Source organism: Mustelus asterias, chromosome 14, assembly GCF_964213995.1.
Source record: "Mustelus asterias chromosome 14, sMusAst1.hap1.1, whole genome shotgun sequence".
Taxonomy (NCBI): domain Eukaryota; kingdom Metazoa; phylum Chordata; class Chondrichthyes; order Carcharhiniformes; family Triakidae; genus Mustelus; species Mustelus asterias.
In genome coordinates this window covers 4,901,817-4,920,957 of record NC_135814.1, presented here as the reverse complement: position 1 = coordinate 4,920,957, position 19,141 = coordinate 4,901,817, and the positions used below count along the sequence as shown (strand labels likewise).

General features: G+C 49.0%; 1 protein-coding gene across 6 annotated transcripts in view; it reads left to right on the top strand.

Moving 5' to 3' along the window:
- The window catches only part of stk11ip (serine/threonine kinase 11 interacting protein), a 120,737-nt gene extending 110,561 nt beyond the window's left edge, over nt 1–10,176 (top strand). For 5 of the 6 annotated variants that reach the window (XM_078227800.1, XM_078227801.1, XM_078227799.1 and 2 more), the window contains 4 exons: nt 3,387–3,471; nt 5,020–5,105; nt 6,247–6,449; nt 7,555–10,176. In XM_078227800.1, coding sequence (XP_078083926.1) covers nt 3,387–3,471; nt 5,020–5,105; nt 6,247–6,449; nt 7,555–7,695 — 515 coding nt within the window. In that variant the 3' untranslated portion in view covers nt 7,696–10,176. Of the gene's footprint in view, nt 1–3,386; nt 3,472–5,019; nt 5,106–6,246; nt 6,450–7,554 lie in introns of those variants that run through there. The other variant, XM_078227804.1, reaches the window with a different exon arrangement.
- Nucleotides 10,177–19,141: the final 8,965 nt, after the last annotated feature.

The window sequence follows — 19,141 nt, the reverse complement described above, 5'->3', positions numbered from 1 at the left end:
CTTGCACCAAGCACTGTTCTACTCATTTCATTTTTGCACTCGCTGGCCTACATTGGTCCCAATCTAGAAACCACACGATAGGTTTTCTTTTGGTTAAATTCTTCTCAGTGATCTCAAATCCTTCCATGGCCTCACTCCTCCCTATGTCTGTAACCTCCAATGGCTCAACAACCCTTTTCGATATCTACACTCCTAAAATTCTGGCCTCTTACACGGGTGCAATTTTAATCACCATTGACCCTGAGCTCTGGATTCTGGAATCTCATCCCGAAACCCCTCTGTCTGGCAGCGCAGAGTTTCAGATCCTTGTTCCCGTTCACCAGCAGTTCCCCCCTGCCCCTGACACTGCCCGGGTGCTGTTCGAGGATTAATGAAGCCAAAATGCTCAGACCGTGTAACGAGTCCATGAAACTCGCAGGCCAAAGTTCAGGAATGAATTGTGGGTGATGATTCCATGAGGCTTCACGTATGCTGTCACTGGCTTCAGTTTGGATCACAGAGAGAGCCTGGTCACACTACTGGGTGGCGACTGGTGAGGGAGCTTTGCTTGTTCAGGGTCTGAGTCCAGAACCCTCATGGTACATTATAAAGCCAGGCTAGAATCATAGAATCCCTACAGTGCAGAAGGAGGCCACTTGGTCCATCGAGTCTGCACCGACAATAATCCCACCCATGCCCTAACCTCTTGATCCCAGATATTTACCCCACTAATCCCTCTAAGCTACACATCCTGGAACACAAAGGCGCAATTTAGCATGGCCAATGCACCTAACCTGAACATCTTTGGACTGTGGGAGGAAACCGGAGCACCCGGAGGAAACCCATGCAGACACGAGAAGAATGTGCAGACTCCACACAGACAGTCACCCAAGCCGGGAATCGAACCCAGGTCCTTGGAGCTGTGAGGCAGCAGTGCTAACCACTGTGCCACCGTGCCGCCCAACAAGACCCCAACAATTTTCCTCTCTTAGCATTAATGCGAAGAAAGGATGCTTCGCTCCAAGAGTAATTCCACTGATAAATTAGGGATGTTTTATCAAAACAAGCTTTATTCATGACACAGTTTCAATTAAACTTCAACAAAATGAAGCCGTTTAACAGTTGAACCGTCTTTAAACATGAAAAGAAACAACTGTAATTTCTAACATCACTATTTCAGTTCAAAGTAAACAACATTCTTCCCATAGATTCAAATATCTCTTTAAATAACAGTTAGCAGACGCTGGAATGGGAATCTCTTTCTTATCCTATTGTTCAGTCGCTCTCTGATCGATGCCAAGGTTCTACATAAATACCCGTGGAATTAGCTAATCTCTCACCAGGCCAACACCAACAGGGTAACGAAGGAGGCAAAATCTTTCCGAGCTTCTCTCTGCCATGTATAGTCATACTGTTTTCAGATTTACATAACATTGATGTACCACAACTGCTCTCCCTTTGCTGTCAGACTCCCAGGTGAAAGGCATCCTTCTACGAGCAGGAACAGTTTCTACCTCTCTACTCTGTCTTCATGATTATGAACATCTCGATCAAATCTCCTCTTAGCCTCCTTCTCTCCAAGGAGAACAGTCCCAACCTCTCCAATCTATCCTCATAACTGAAGTTTCTCATCCCTGGAACCATTCTTGTAAACCTCTTCAGCACTCACCCCAATGCATTCACATCCTTCCTATAGCGTGGCGCCCAGAACTGTACACAACATTCCAGCTGAGGTCTAACTAGTGTCTTGTGTAAGTTCAGCATAACCTCCTCGCTCTTGTGCTCTGTGCTCCTATTAATAAAGCCCAGAATACTATAAGCTTCATTAACTGCTCTCTCCACCTGTGCTGCCACCTTCAGTGATCTGTGCACAGATGCACCCAGCTCCCTCTGCTCCTGCACTCTCTTTAAGAATTTTACCCTTTATTTTATATTGTCTCTCCATGTTCTTCCTACCAAATGCATCACCTCACACTCCCCCGCATTGAATTTCATCTTCCGCCTATCAGCCCTATCCGCCTATCCACCAACTTGTCTATGTTCTTTTGAACTTCTACACTTTCCTCCTCACAGTTTACAATAGCTCCCATTTTTTTGTCATCCGCAAACTTTGAAATCATCCCCTGCACACCAAGATTTAGATCATTAATATATATCAGGAAAAGCAAGGGTCCCTGGGGAACACCACTACAAACCTTCCTCCAGCCTGAAAAATATCCATTTACCTTTAATCTCTGCTTCCTATTATTCAGCCAATCTTGTATCCATGTTGCTCCCTCAGTACTGACCCTCTGACAGTGCGGCACTCCCTCAGTACTGACCCTCTGACAGTGCAACACTCCCTCAGTACTGACCCTCTGACAGTGCGGCACTCCCTCAGTACTGACCCTCTGACAGTGCGGCACTCCCTCAGTACTGACCCTCTGACAGTGCGGCACTCCCTCAGTACTGACCCTCTGATAGTGCGGCACTCCCTCAGCACTGTCCCTCTGACAGTGCGGCACTCCCTCAGTACTGACCCTCTGACAGTGCGGCACTCCCTCTGAACACACTGTCAGGCTGGATTTTGTGATCAAGTCTCGGGAGTGGGACTTGAACCTGTGACTTTCTGACTTGGGGGTGAGTTGCGACCCACTGAACCACAGCTCCTGACAGAGTTGACTCTCCCAGGGTTATGTTTCCAGCGTGTGTTTGTTTGTTGCTCTCATTACCCCAGCTTAACTGAGGGGCAAAGGGAATGTGAAACAGCCTGGGACTGTGTCGACGGATTGGCAGCACAGTGGGGTTTAACCCCAGTCATCACTGAGATTTGATTTTATCCGTTGGAGAGGGATTGTTATAATTTGGCGCAAATGAATGGACTGAATGAGGATGGATTCGTGCTCCTGATATTGATCAAGTGACCCACCTTTCAATTCCAAATCCTAAGCATCCTTTCTGGATACCGAGTCTGGCTCCTGCTTCTGACCAAGACCACAATTAACTTAAAAGGGTTGTGAATGAAGCCCAGTCCAACACGCAAACCAGCCTCCCATCCATTGACTCTGTCTACAATTCCTGCTGCCTCGGCAAAGGAACCAGCATTATTAAAGACCCCACGCACCCCGGACATTCTCTCCTCCTCCTTCCATCTTGAAAAAGATACAAAAGTCTGAGATCGCGTACCGACCGACTCGAGAACAGCTTCTTCCCTGCTGCTGTCAGACTTTTGAATGGACCTGCCTTGCATTAAGTTGATCTTTCTCTACGCCCTAGCCATTCCTGTAACGCTACATTCTGCACCCTTTCCTTTCCTTCTCCCATGTGTACTCTATGAATGGTATGTTTAGACTGTATAGCATGCAAGAAACAATACTTTTCTCTGTGTCCAATACACGTGACAAATAAAATCAAATGGTTTCTTTCAGACATGGTGCGGGAGTTGACTCCAAGATCAATCAGTAAACTCGAATCCATCTGCTTCACCCGCATGGACCCACACCACAAGCTCTGGTAAAGACCAAAGAGTTTCTGTAATTTATGTCTATCGTCTCCTGCGCTGCTGCTTTTTAAAGGGTTGCTTGTAGAGGGCAGTTTGTTAAAAATTAAACATCCCTTTCAAGAATGAAATATGTCTACACATGGGCTGGTAAACGTTTGGAACTTCTCCGTAAACAGTAACTGATGCTGGATGAATTATGAATTTAAAATTGTTTTTTTTTTGTAAACATAATAAAAGATATGAAGGAAAAGTCAGTGTATGGAGTTAGGACACAGGGAACAGGCTCGAGGGGCTAAGAAGCCTCCTCCTGTTCCTATACTCCAGTAAGGTAACCACAAAGACCATATCAATGCAGTTTACAACGTCAATGATAACCATATTATTCCTTTGTGGGGTGTGGCTGTTGTTGCCCATCCCTTCAGCCCTGAACTCTGGAACTAGCCCCCTTAAACCACTACCTCTCCCCCTTAAACCATTACCTCTCCCCCTTCAACCATTACCTCTCCCCCTTAAACCACTACCTCTCCCCCTTAAACCACTACCTCTCCCCCTTAAACCACTACCTCTCCCCCTTAAACCACTACCTCTCCCCCTTAAACCACTACCTCTCCCCCTTAAACCACTACCTCTCCCCCTTAAACCACTACCTCCCCCCTTAAACCACTACCTCTCCCCCTTAAACCACTACCTCTCCCCCTTAAACCACTACCTCTCCCCCTTAAACCACTACCTCTCCCCCTTAAACCACTACCTCTCCCCCTTAAACCACTACCTCTCCCCCTTAAACCACTACCTCTCCCCCTTAAACCACTACCTCTCCCCCTTAAACCACTACCTCTCCCCCTTAAACCACTACCTCTCCCCCTTAAACCACTACCTCTCCCCCTTAAACCACTACCTCTCCCCCTTAAACCACTACCTCTCCCCCTTAAACCACTACCTCTCCCCCTTAAACCACTACCTCTCCCCCTTAAACCACTACCTCTCCCCCTTAAACCACTACCTCTCCCCCTTAAACCACTACCTCTCCCCCTTAAACCACTACCTCTCCCCCTTAAACCACTACCTCTCCCCCTTAAACCACTACCTCTCCCCCTTAAACCACTACCTCTCCCCCTTAAACCACTACCTCTCCCCCTTAAACCACTACCTCTCCCCCTTAAACCACTACCTCTCCCCCTTAAACCACTACCTCTCCCCCTTAAACCACTACCTCTCCCCCTTAAACCACTACCTCTCCCCCTTAAACCACTACCCTCTCCTCCTTAAACCACTACCTCTCCCCCTTAAACCACTACCTCTCCCCCTTAAACCACTACCCTCTCCCCCTTAAACCACTACCTCTCCCCCTTAAACCACTACCTCTCCCCCCTTAAAACTGACCCGGTCTAGTCCAATGGCTCCTTGGGTGGCTCAATGTCAAATTTTGTTCCTCTGAAATACCGTGGAAGGTTTAATTATGTTAAAAGGCGTTACATAAATGCAAGTTGTTGTTGTTCCATCGTGGTCCTTGTACTTTAACTTGGCGGTTCTATTCTTGGCACCTTTCTGTTTTCCAGGCCCCTCATCTGTGAGCAACCGTCTGCTGACTCACCTGAGGACCTGTGTCCCAGCTACCTGTACGTGCTGGCATTCCTGCTCCAAGGTAAATCGTGGTTGGAGGGCTGTGGTGCGTTCTTAAGCTGTGGCGTGCGCAGGACTGTTCTCGGGAGCTCCAGGCGTAGTCTGCACAAGGACATGGTGTAGTTGAAGCGTGATTTGAACCCTTTTAGTTTCTAGATAGAAAGGGCCGATTTCATTAGCATTTGGATTGTTTCTCTCTGGGCTCCATTGTCTGTACCTTTTCACCATTTATAAAGAAGCACTCTTGCATCCATTGTGCCTAAAGAGGGTTATCCTCTTCACCTGACACCATTTTACCCATTCCCTTCACCACTCAATATCATTACTTTCTAACAAGGAGATGCTGAATTTCAAGCCATTAGTCGGGCTCATTATTGAAAATTATGTTGTTAAAAGTTACAAGTTTATTTATTAGTGTTACAAGTAAATCTTAGAATCCCTACAGTACAGAAAGAGGCCATTCGGCCCATCGAGTCTGCACCGACCACAATCCCACCCAGGCCCGAACCCCATATCCCTACATATTTTACCCACTAATCCCTCTAACCTACACATCTCAGGACACTAAGGGGCAATTTGTTTAGCACGGCCAATCAACCTGACCCGCACATCTTTGGACTGTGGGAGGAAACCGGAGCGTCCGGAGGAAACCCACGCAGACACGAGGAGAATGTGCAAACTCCACACCGACAGTGACCCAAGCCGGGAATCGAACCCGGGTCCCTGGAGCTGTGAAGCAGCAGTGCTAACCACTGTGCTACCGTGCCGCCCCTCTAATGTAAGTAGGCTTCCATTAACACTGCAATGAGGTTACTGTGAAAATCCTCTAGTCGCCACACTCCGGCACCTGTTCGGGTACACTGAGGGAAAATTTAGCATGGCCAATGCACCCTAACCAGCACGTCTTTCGGACTGTGGGAGGAAACCGGAGCATGTTAGTCACAACTATCAAGAGATGGGGGACAAATGTAGATGTATAGAGTTTGGTCACAGATCAGCTAGGAACTCATTGAATAGTGGAACAGTCTCAAGGGGCTAAATGGCAGCTGCTGTTTCTGTTATCCACCCCATCCCCCATCCTTCCACCAGGTTCAAAATTGAAACGTTGCTCACAATGGTCGTGTTTTGGTAGCTTACCCTCCTCCTTTCCAACATGTTTGCAGATGGCAATCCTTCTCCAGTGAGTGTGCTCGCTACCTCATCAACTGTCCACTTGCTGGAAGAGGACCACCAGTGGAAGAAGGAGATGGACGAACCCGCCCCCAGTGTGATTCCAATAAAAGAGTCGCAAGCCATCAGCAACATCAGCTCAGTCAACCTCTATCATCCTGCTCCACAGGACGTCCAGCTCTGCTTTTACCATGAGGTACATTGTCCTCCAGCTGCCTAACTCTGCATCCCGGCTTTAGCCCCTAACTAAACCAAGTGGAGCAAGTCTGTTCTCTGTCGGCTCCAAGAGATACGCCCCATGGAGATTTTCCAGTCTCCATCTCCTTCCTCCGGAGAATATTCTGCCAGTAATTGGCTGCTGTCACTGTCACACAGGCCATTCTGATACTGGTGTTGGGTATTTATCCTGGGCCGTACCTGTGCTGTACCTGTCCTGGGAGTGTTTGATGGGGCCAGTGTAGAGGGAGCTTTACTCTGTATCTAACCCCATGCTGTACCTGTCCTGGGAGTGTTTGATGGGGACAGTGTAGAGGGAGCTTTACTCTGTATCTAACCCCATGCTGTACCTGTCCTGGGAGTGTTTGATGGGGACAGTGTAGAGGGAGCTTTACTCTGTATCTAACCCCGTGCTGTACCTGTCCTGGGAGTGTTTGATGGGGGACAGTGTAGAGGGAGCTTCACTCTGTATCTAACCCCGTGCTGTTCCTGTCCTGGGAGTGTTTGATGGGACAGTGTAGAGGGAGCTTTACTCTGTATCTAACCCCGTGCTGTACCTGTCCTGGGAGTGTTTGATGGGACAGTGTAGAGGGAGCTTTACTCTGTATCTAACCCTGTGCTGTACCTGTCCTGGGAGTGTTTGATGGGACAGTGTAGAGGGAGCTTCACTCTGTATCTAACCCCGTGCTTTTCCTGTCCTGGGAGTGTTTGATGGGACAGTGTAGAGGGAGCTTCACTCTGTATCTAACCCCATGCTGTACCTGTCCTGGGAGTGTTTGATGGGACAGTGTAGAGGGAGCTTTACTCTGTATCTAACCCCGTGCTGTACCTGTCCTGGGAGTGTTTGATGGGGGACAGTGTAGAGGGAGCTTTACTCTGTATCTAACCCCGTGCTGTACCTGTCCTGGGAGTGTTTGATGGGGGACAACAGTGTTAGAGGCAGCCTCTAGTTTGATGCAAACTATTCTGTTCTATTTCTGAATCCTGTGCTCCCTATTCCAAATCGCTGACAGCCTCCGGGTTTGGTTCTCTGGGTTCTGAACTGAGGCAATGGACCTTTCTCTCATCCCTTGCCTCTTCCCCAGGTGAGCCGGACCGAGAGCACCTGGCATCTGCAGATGGAGTGCGTGGAGCTGGTGAAGGATCTGGTGGAGTGGATCAGGGAGCCTTGGAAGGACATGTTCGGTATTCCGCTGAAAATCACCGTCCACCAAACGCCGGAGTAGCCTGGGAAACGGAAACGTGTTTGGAAAGGATTACGAGGCGGAATGGTGAGAAACGGAGAGAAGGTGCAGTTTGATAAACCCCAAGGTGGACAGAGATTGACTTCCTGCCTGTGAAAAGGACTTGAATATTAACCTTAGTGAGAGACTGTGTACAGAATAGTGACTGCCATCGCAAAGCCGGTGGACAAAGACCGCTCGCAGAATGAATGTTTGCCTCATCTGTGTTTGCTGTCCTTTTATACAAAAGGGTTTGTTTTTAAGGTACGCTTTCTGTCCCGCTGGTAGTTCCACTCCCTGGTGGGATAGGTCACTGGGACTTCCCAGCCTCGGGTGGGCTGCCCTGCCTTGCCCTGCTCTCAGTGCCAGTGGGGACGGTGCTGGAGAACCTGCTGTGGGTCCAGACTTTTTGGCTGCTGCCTCTTTCCAGCTGAGGGGGAAGGGATTTGCTGTTCTTCTCGTGCCCGTAACACGCGTGTAAAATCCGTATCGGTGTTTAAACTTGTTAACTGCTTGGAGAACGAGGGGGAATGTTGAGTTTTATTGAAGCACTGTGATGTGTTGTCTCGGGCCGATTTTGCACCTTTACCTCAGTCACTCGGTTGTGATGAGAGTGGACATCACAGCGAGTTAACGCGCTCGTTATAAGAAGGACACCGAGGAACGAGATACTCTGTCCACTTCCCCGTTTTATACACGCGCTCTCGTGCTTTCTGTTCTTTCAGTGGGGCGGCTTGCAATCCGCCTGTTACGCACGCACACACGTTAGCGTCCACCTTCCGAGCGGTAGCTTGGGAATACCAGCTTCCGACCCCCGCAGCTCCCACATTAAGCAGCAGTCCAAGGCTTCCCAAAGGAGCTGGGAGCTCACCTCTTGGAAAGACACAGCTCTTTGCGACTGCTCCCTGGGTTGCACAGATCCTCCTGGATTTCAGTTCTAGGTGGCACTGTGCACCCAGATGGAGGCAGTGCCCAGCTCCACTGTCCAAGTGGGGCTTTGATGAGTGAAGGTCCGTTCATCCTGATGAACTGGTGAGGCGGGGAGGGAGAGGGGGAGGAATATGCGAAACCTGGAAAGAAGTTTGTTGCTACACTCTGCGGTGCTGGGTCCTAACACTGAGTCCACTCCTGCCCCCTCTGTGTTGCCAATCCACTTTCCACAATCCTGTTTGTGCCCAGTGCGGTACTGACTGCCAAGGACTGCGCATGGTGCGCCATGTAGCTTCATCGGGATTCCTCAAAGATTAAACAAGACTCTGAGGTAAAACACTCAGTGCTGGCTACACAGTCTGAGAGGACAGGTCTGAGCGTAACCACCTACCCATTCTCAGCACTCCACCTTGGGAGATGAGGGAAATATTGATGTAAAGGAGACATCCTCTTATTCACTTATCTACTTGTGTACCAGCCTGTATCAGGGCCTATCTCACTTTTCCTACCCACCGACGCATGGTGTAGTGACGCATGTTCCTTTCTGTTTACGCTCCCCCCGCCTGCTCTTTCTCCAGAGACCCCCCCCACCCTCCCCACTCCCTGAGCAGTGCGTTGCTTTCTGTCAGGAGTATTCCCCGAGTGTCCCTTCCTCCAAAGAGCTGTATGTTGGAGTAGGGAAGATGACGCTCATTTGTTGAAGCCGGTTTCTGTTAGCGGGAGAACCCTCTGGGCACTGCCAGCTGTTTACATTGACTGCCCCTTTTATACTTGAAGATTTTGCTGCCTCCTCCGTCCATCCCTCGGTTTAATTCACAGGTGGTGGTGCCGCCGTGGGCGCGAGTGCCGACGTTTCCGTGCCAAGGTTTGCTCACTTCCCCCCTCACCACCCCCCCCCTGCCCAGTCCCACACTGGGCTGACTGCTCACCAAGGTGGCGAGTGCAGCTCGCTGTGACTTGGACATTTGCCCACGCTGTCTTGTAGCGCTGTCCACAGGGGGTGACGGCGAAGAAAAGCCCCTCGCTTCACCCTGCCCATATACGCACACACTCCGTGACTTAATCAGGGAGCTTAATGCACGTGTGATGATCACTGATGCTGACGGGTGATGGGGTCCCAGCTTTTCTTTGAGGCTGTGGTGTGATTGTGCGGGAGTGTGTATATAGAGAGAGAGAGGGACTGCCTGCTGGCGATGGGAGAGGGGCTCTCTGCGGGATGCTACTCATTGCATCCATCCTTTCAGCCGAGGCTGGAGTGAGGTTGCACCCCCTCTGAGCCACTCATTCCATGGGGAACATTTTAAAATGACCCATTTCTGTTTTTTTAACCCCGCTATTTGTTTGCGATGAACGGCAGTCGGTACACCCAGCTTTACTGGGTGGGTGACATTCTGAGAATCTGTACAGCGAATGTGTCTGGACCCTTGCACTGATGCCTATTGATGCCAGGAATGTATTTATCTTTAAAGTATATTTGCTACATGAACTGTGATTGTTGAGTTGTCTATTCTGTATTTTTGATAACTTTGAGAATAAATTTCAACGTGAAGCCGGTCTCTGTGGTCACGTGTTCCTTCTCGACAGCTTACACCCCACCCCCAGCCTCCACCCCAATTCCCTCCTCAACCCCCCTCCTCTTCCAGCTCCTTGCCTGGGACACCTTTCCACTGAGTGTCTAACACTCACCAGACTCTCCGTCCCTTGCATGTAATCCCAGCGTTTCAAGTCAGGTCGGATACTTCAAGGTGTTCTCTGAAGCTCGCCTGGTCTGTAACATTTTACATTGAATTTGGCTAGGACGAGTATGAGAGGTTTCACTCCAGGTGTGATTGAACTGACCCACGAAGAGCTTTTATCAAAAACAACGTTTAATTAAGAATATTGCTGACATGTATAGTAAGACACTTAGCAAGAACTTTCAAAGTTATAAACAAGAAACCCAACAACCACAATAATGTGGTTAAGGAAATTAACAAATCTCTTAAGGAAATATCTCTAATGTGTTCCAACCAAAGCCAACATCCAATGCACAAAACCCTCCAAATAAACACAATACAGCAGAGGTTAATGCCCACTTATTACAGGAATCCAGCCTCCTGGGTTGAAAGCTGAAAATCCCTTGTGAAGAAACTCAGAAGAGGCTGTAGTCGAATCTGTTTCCCAAAACACAGCTTCTTTAAGGCAGAACCAAACAAAGAGAAAACACAGGGAGAGAGAGATTGCTTCTTAGCTTGCTGCTAAACTACATCCAAAATCACCCTGCCCAAAACAAAACTAAAAGCTCAAAGAAAAAAACCCTATCGCCTGACTGCCACAGCTTAGCTCCACCCCCAATAACATGGCTGAATCTGTAAATTGCACGGTTTTTTTTTAAACTTGACACTCACATGACCTCAGACATGGGGTTATTTGAAGATTTCTCAATGCAGCGTATCACCCCATCTGCTCACGTTGGCTCCCAATCCACCAACCACAACAAAATTGTCATTCTCGTGTTCCAATCCCTCTACAGCCTCGCCTCCACCACCTCCTCCAGCCTTCCAACCGTCTGAGACCTCTGCACTCCTCCACATTCATTACAAACATCTTTGGCGGCCATGCCTTCAGCTGCCTGGGCTCTAAGCCTCTGCATTTCTTCCCCAATCCACCTCGCCCATCTTCTCTTCTGAATGAAGGGTCATCCAGACTCAAAACGTTGGCTCTATTCTCACTCTCCACAGATGCTGAGATTTTCCAGCATTTTCTGATTTTTGTTCTCTTTCCTCCCCCGCCCCCCCCCCCCCCCCCCAAACCCAACAAACACTCCTTAGAACCTTCCTCCTTTGACCTAATATCACACGCTTTGACTCGATTTTGTTTGCTGCCCTCTTGTGAAGCTCCTTGGGATTGTTTTACTTTGTTAAAGTCGCTATGGAAATGCAAGTTGTGCTCGAATCCCTGGAGGAGTGCGAGAGCTGAGCCAATCGCCAGTCTCTCCATGTCCTCGTGTCACCGGATATAGCGGTCAGCGGCAGTGGTGGTGGGATGTTCACTGAGTCCCAGTTGCTGTGGCAACAAACACTTTTACATGCATGTTGTATCGCTGCCCCCACCCCCACCCTACCGGCATCAGACCCTGAATCCAACTCTCCATCGTCCAGTGTTGAGTGGTGTTTTGGATGGAAACTAACCTATGCACTACAGCAACTCACCAAGGCTCCTCCGACCACACATCCCAAACCTGTAAACTCTACCATCTACAAGGGCAAGAGCAGCAGACGCCTGGAAACACCAGCACCTGCAGTTCCCCTCCAAGTCACTCACCATCCTGACGTGGAAATATATCAGCCGTCCCTTCTCTGTCCCTGGGTCAAAATCCTGGAACACCCTCCCTAACAGCACTGTGGGTGTGTCTACACCACGTGGACTGCAGCGATTCAAGAAGGCAGCTCATCACCACCTTCACAACACAATAAATACTGGTGTAGCCTGAATCCTGAACAAATAAAAATTTACAAATGAATGTCCCTTTATTAAAAAGTAACAGTAGCAATGAGATGAAGTAATCCAGGAATGAGAGTTTAGATTCTCTCGGATGGAGTTTGAGAAATTAAATTTGGCTTCAATCAGGAAATGAAAGATGCAGGAGTCACGGTCTGAGGATTCAGGGAAGACCATTTAGGACGGAGATGAGGAGACATTTCTTCACCCAAAGAGTGGTGAGCCTGTGGAATTCATTACCACAGGAAGTAGCTGATGCTAAAACATTGAATGTATTCGAGAGGCGGCTGGATACAGCACTTGGGGCGAATGGGATCAAAGGTTACGGGGAGAAAGCAGGATTAGGCTACTGAGTTGGATGATCAGCTATGATTGTGATGAATGGTGGAGCAGGCTCGAAGGGCCGAATGGCCTCCTGCTCGTAGCTTCTATCTTTTTATCGTGAAGTATAAATCCAATTGGTTCAATATTGTCCCTTTAAGGGAAGGAAATCTGCGTCCTTACCCATGTGGATCTGTATATGTGACTCCAGTCCCACAGCAATGTGATTCACTCCTACTCGGTATTATCCAGCTAAGTCCGGAATGCCGGTTTGACTAGGGTCCTCCTTGCTGTGCTGAGCCACATGGTGACACTGGGACAGTGGACCCAAAACTCAGGCAAAAAGTGAGATTTCAAAGTGTGTTTGAGAAGGGGAGAGATGTGTCTGGGGCAAGTACAAAGAACAAAGAAAATTACAGCGCAGGAACAGGCCCTTCGGCCCTCCAAGCCTGCACCGACCATGCTATCCGACTTAACTAAAACCCCCTACCTTTCCGGGGACCATATCCCTCTATTCCCTTCCTATTCATGTATTTGTCAGGACGCCCCTTAAAAGTCACTATCGTATCCGCTTCCACTACCTCCCCTGGCAGCGAGTTCCAGGCACCCACCACCCTCTGTGTAAAACATCTGCCTCATACATTTCCTTTAAACCTTGCCCCTCGCACCTTAAACCTGTGCCCCCTAGTAATTGACTCTTCCACCCTGGGGAAAAGCTTCTGACTATCCAAGTATACCAGGGTTTAGGGTCCAGGTAGCCAAAGGTGAGGCTGCTGATGGTGTTAAAAATGTTAAAGATCGGGGGGTGGGGGTGGTGCACAAAAGGCCAGAAGTTGAGGAGCGCAGAGATAATAGAATCCCTACAATGCCGAAGGAGGCCACTCAGTCCATCAAGTCTGCACTGACCACAATCCCACCCAGCACCTATCCCCATAACCCCATGCATTTGCCCTAGCTAGTCCCCCTGACAACGAGGGAGAATTTAGCATAGCCAAACCACCTAACCTGCACATCTTTGGACTGTGGGAGGAAACCGGAGCACCCGGAGGAAACCCAGGCAGAGATGGGGAGAATGTGCAGACTCCACACAGACGGTGACCCAAGCCGGGAATCGAACCCAGGTTCCTGGCACAGTGGGGCAGCCATGCTGGCCACCGTGCTGCCCTCCTCCACGGGTTGTGGGGCAGGAGTAAGTTAGAGATTGGAGAGGCAAAAGGGATTTGTGAGCAAGGGTGAGGCTCCCTTTTGACTGAACACTTGCCTCTTGTCCTTGTCCACCTCCCCCCATCAAACCCACAGTCTGTTCTCCAGGTGGGCAGGATGTTTAGTTTGAGCAGTGGGTGTTTGGGAGGGGATTAGGCTGAGGTGTGAGGAGCAGATGGCAGGGGGGGCGGGGGGGGGGAGAGTGGGAGGAGATGTCTGCCTGACGCTGGGAGCCCACCAGGAGGGGAGCAGAGACAAAGCTCAGGATTTACGAGGGTCTCCGTCTGTTCAGCTCCGAGTCAGCAGGAAACAAGTCTCTTGCTGGCTTATCACTGTGACATTCCACACTCTGCTGCTGAATTAGCCAGTAGGTGACCTCTCCCAATTGCATCTTCAAAGGGCGATTTTCAGTTTGGCAAAGGTAGCTGGAGGCTGCAGAGATGGGGGAGGGTGTGAGGGAATAGAGATTCTGTCGCTGCCAGTGCTGATTGCTCAGTCCTCTCCTCACTTCATGGTGAGGCGGCCTGCAGGAGTGTTGGACGGCAGGAATAAGCCTTTGGAAGGGGAGATGGCAGAGAGATTGGCATGTTTGTCTCTGCACTGTCCCATTCAAACTCTGATGTGGAGATGCCGGCGTTGAACTGGGGTAAGCACAGTGAGAAGTCTCACAACACCAGGTTAAAGTCCAACAGGTTTATTTGGTCGCACAAGCCACTAGCTTTCGGAGCACTGCTCCTTCATCAGGTGAGTGGGAGTTCTGTTCACAAACAGGACATATATGGACACAACTCAATTTACAAAATAATAGTTGGAATGCGAGTCCTTACAGGTAATCAAGTTTTAAAGGTACAGACAATGTGAGTGGAGAGAGGGTTAAGCACAAGTTAAAGAGGTGTGTATTGTCTCCAGCCCGGACAGTAAGTGAGATTTTGCAAGCTGAGGGTTACAGATAGTGTGACATGAACCCAAGATCCTGGTGGAGGACACGCATCTTCATCAAGGACGGTCACCTCAGCACTTCACTGTACCGCAAGCCCACGGATAACCTCACAATGCTCCACTTCTCCAGCTTTCACCCTAAACACGTTAAAGAAGCCATCCCCTATGGACAAACCCTCCGTATACACAGGATCTGCTCAGATGAAGAGGATCGCAACAGACATCTACAGACGCTGAAAGATGCCCTCATAAGAACAGGATATGGCGCTCGGCTCATCGATCGACAGTTCCGACGCGCCACAGCGAAAAACCGCACCAACCCCCTCAGAAGACAAACACGGGACACAGCGGACAGAGTCCCCTCCGTCGTCCAGTACTTCCCCGGAGCGGAGAAGCTACGACATCTTCTCCGGAGCCTTCAACATGTCATCAGTGAAGACGAACATCTTGCCAAGGCCATCCCCACACCCCCACTTCTTGCCTTCAAACAACCGCACAACCTCAAACAGACCATTGTCCGCAGCAAACTACCCAGCCTTCAGGAGAACAGTGACCATGACACCACACAACCCTGCCACAGCAACCTCTGCAAGACGTGCCGGATCATCGACACGGATGCCATCATCTCACGCAAGAACATCATCCACCAGGTACACGGTACATACTCTTGCAACTCGGCCAACGTTGTCTACCTGATACGCTGCAGGAAAGGATGTCCCGAGGCATGGTACATTGGGGAGAACATGCAGACGCTACGACAACAGATGAATGGACACCGCTCGACAATCACCAGGCAAGAGTGTTCTCTTCCTGTTGGGGAGCACTTCAGCGGTCACGGGCATTCAGCCTCTGATCTTCGGGTAAGCGTTCTCCAAGGCGGCCTTCATGACACACGACGGCGCAGAATCGCTGAGCAGAAACTGATAGCCAAGTTCCGCACACATGAGGACGGCCTCAACTGAGATCTTGGGTTCATGTCACACTATCTGTAACCCCCACAACTTACCTGGGCTTGCAAAATCTCACTAACTGTCCTGTCTGGAGACAATACACATCCCTTTAACCTGTGCTTAACCCTCTCTCCACTCACATTGTCTGTACCTTTAAGACTTGATTACCTGTACGGGCTTGCATTCCAACCATTATCTTGTAATTGAGTTTGTGTCTATATATGCCCTGTTTGTGAAACAAATCCTGCACTCACCTGATGAAGGAGCAGCACTCCGAAAGCTTGTGCTACCAAATAAACCTTTTGGACTTTAACCTTGTGTTGTGAGACTATTTACTCTCCCAGAACAAGTACAGTATGGGGTTAGAATTCGACTTCATCTGCACTTCCAGGGCAGGTATAGTACAGTGTTATGTACCTATCCTGGGGGTTTTGATGGAGTAAGGAGTCTCACAACACCAGGTTAAAGTCCAACAGGTTTATTTGGTAGCAAATGCCACTAGCTTTCGGAGCGCTGCTCCTTCGTCAGGTGGGTGGGAGATTTTTGATGGAGACAGTGTAGAGAGGGCTTTACTCTATCTAACCCTGTGCTGTACCTGTCCTGGGAGTGTTTGATGGGGACAGTGTAGAGGGAGCTTTACTCTGTATCTAACCCCGTGCTGTACCTGTCCTGGGAGTGTTTGATGGGGACAGTGTAGAGGGAGCTTTACTCTGTATCTAACCCCGTGCTGTACCTGTCCTGGGAGTGTTTGATGGGGACAGTGTAGAGGGAGCTTTACTCTGTATCTAACCCTATGCTGTACCTCTCCTGGGAGTGTTTGATGGGGACAGTGTAGAGGGAGCTTTACTCTGTATCTAACCCCGTGCTGTACCTGTCCTGGGAGTGTTTGATGGGGACAGTGTAGAGGGAGCTTTACTCTGTATCTAACCCCGTGCTGTACCTGTCCTGGGAGTGTTTGATGGGGACAGTAACTAACCGAGGACTGCAGCTGTTCAGTGAATATCCGGAGCAGTGCTGTGGATACAATTCTAGGTAAGAAGTCTCACAACACCAGTTTAAAGTCCAACAGGTTTATTTGGTAGCACGAGTATCTTCATCAGGTGAGTGAGAGTTGTGTTCACAAACAGGGCACATATAGACACAAACTCAATTTACAAGATAACGCCGGCAGCTCCACATCATGGATACAATTCTAGGCAGCCTCTGCCTGGACTCACTGCAGCTTGTTTAACATTGTGGTGGAGAGACTATTGAAAATCTGCATTTCCCCCAGCTCAACACTGGCCAAACAACATGTTTTCTTTTGGTTCAGAGATTGAAGAGTTAATGTTCGGGAGTGAATGTGTAAGTGGAGAAGGAGGTGGTAATGGAATGTGTCATGTGTAAGACTGGTCTCTGCTCAGAGGCTATTACAGGACTGTACACGAGCAGCAGATGTTTCTGAAGTTTTGTTTTTATGAACAGTTAGTTTTGAAAGACACCCGAAGCTATCATTTTTAAAAGGGGTGCAGTGACAGAGAAATCAGGTCATGGATGTATTCAAATCCACAACACCTTTAAAGTTTTAAAGCTTACTTATTAGTTTCACGAGTAGGCTTACATTAACACTGCAATGAAGTTACTTCAAAAACGCCCTAGTCGCCACACTCCGGCGCCTGTTCAGATACATTGAGAAAGAATTCAGCATGGCTAATGCACCTAACCAGCACGTCTTTCGGACTGTGGGAGGAAACCAGAGCACCCGGAGGAAACCTGTCACTGGGCTAGTAATCATGATGTGGAGATGCCGGCGTTGGACTGGGGTGAACACAGTAAGAGTTTTAACAACACCAGGTTAAAGTCCAACAGGTTTATTTGGTAGCAAATATCATTAGCTTTCACGCCTTGGAGAACGCTTACCCTAAGATCAGAGGCTGAATGCCTGTGACTGCTGAAGTGTTCCCCAACTGGAAGGGAACACTCCTGCCTGGTGATTGTTGAGTGGTGTTCATTCATTCATTGTCGTAGCGTCTACATGTTCTCCCCAATGTACCATGCCTCGGGACATCTTTCCTGCAGCGTATCAGACAAGGTTGGCTGAATCATAAGAGTGTGTACCGTGTACCTGGTGGATGGTGTTCTCGCGTGAAATAAGCATTCGGGTAAGCGTTCTCCAAGGCGGCCTTCACGACACACAACAACGCAGAATCGCTGAGCAGAAACTGATAACCAAGTTCCGCACACATGAGGACGGCCTCAACCGGGATCTTGGGTTCATGTCACACTCACATTGTCTGTACCTTTGGGACTTGATTGCGTGTGGGGACTCGCATTCTAGCCATTGTCTTGTGGATTGGGTTTGTGTCTGTATGTGCCCTGTTTGTGGGCGCGGCTCCCGCTCGCCTGGTGGGGGGGCGGTGCTCCGGGGGCTTGTGTTGCCGGGTGAGCCTGTTGGACTTTGACCTGGTGTTGTAGGACTTCTGACTGTGCTCACCCCAGCCCAACGCCGGCATCTCCACATCATAGTTAGGGGTAAAGCAGGGGATAATAATCAGGTATGCATGTACTTGGGCCTGACCTGGAGTACTATGTACAGTTTTAGTCACTGTACCGCAACAAAGGTATCCAGGTATTGGAGAGTCAGCAAAGAAAAGGGAAATCAAACTAATGCCTGACTTCAAGCATATGAGCTTTGAGAGGTAGTTAAAAAGTCTGTGATTGTTTTCTCTGAAGGATCGGAACCCATGCAGACCTATTCAAGGACATGTATAAATTAAACTCTAGTAATAGTTGAGGTTTCCACGTGTGAGTATGGGCTCAAACATGAGAGCGAAGCGACATGGAAATTGTAGATTTGACGACTTGAGGGCAAATTGAAACTTAAGAATGATTTGATTGTATTTCTTGTGCTGATCAATAAAAATAGATGGGCACTTTGTTTGGATAATATTTAGTATTTAAGTGTTGTTCTGAAATCAGGGGCACCAAACACACAGGAATGGTTGTTGGAAGTTCCGGGGAATAGATGTTTCAGTAAGAGTAGGGAAGGTGGTAAAAGAGGTGGAGGAGTAGCATTGTTAATCAAGGATAGTTTAACGGCTGCAGAAAGGCAGTTCGAGGGGGATCTGCCGACTGAGGTAATATGGGCTGAAGTTAGAAATAGGAAAGGAGCGGTCACATTGTTGGGAGTTTTCTATAGGCCCCCAAATAGTAATAGAGATGTGGAGGAGGAAATTGCAAAGCAGATTATGGATAGGTGTGGAGGTCACAGGGTAGTTGTCATGGGTGACTTTAACGCATAAGATGCAAGACTGGGCCGAGAAGTGGCAGATGGACTTCAACCCAGATAAGTGTGTGGTGGTTCATTTTGGCAGGTCGAATAGGATGAAAGAATATAATATTAAGGGTAAGATGCTTGGCAGTGTGCAAGATCAGAAGGATTTTGGAGTCCGGGTTCATAGAACGCTCAAAGCAGCGCGTCGCAGGTAGAGGCTGTGGTTAAGAAGGCGTATGGAATACTGGCCTTCATCAAGAGAGGAATTGAGTTTAGAAATCGGGAGATAATGCTGCAGCTGTATAGGAGCCTGGTCAGACCCCACCTGGAGTACTGTGCCCAGTTCTGGTCACCTCATTACAGAAAGGATGTG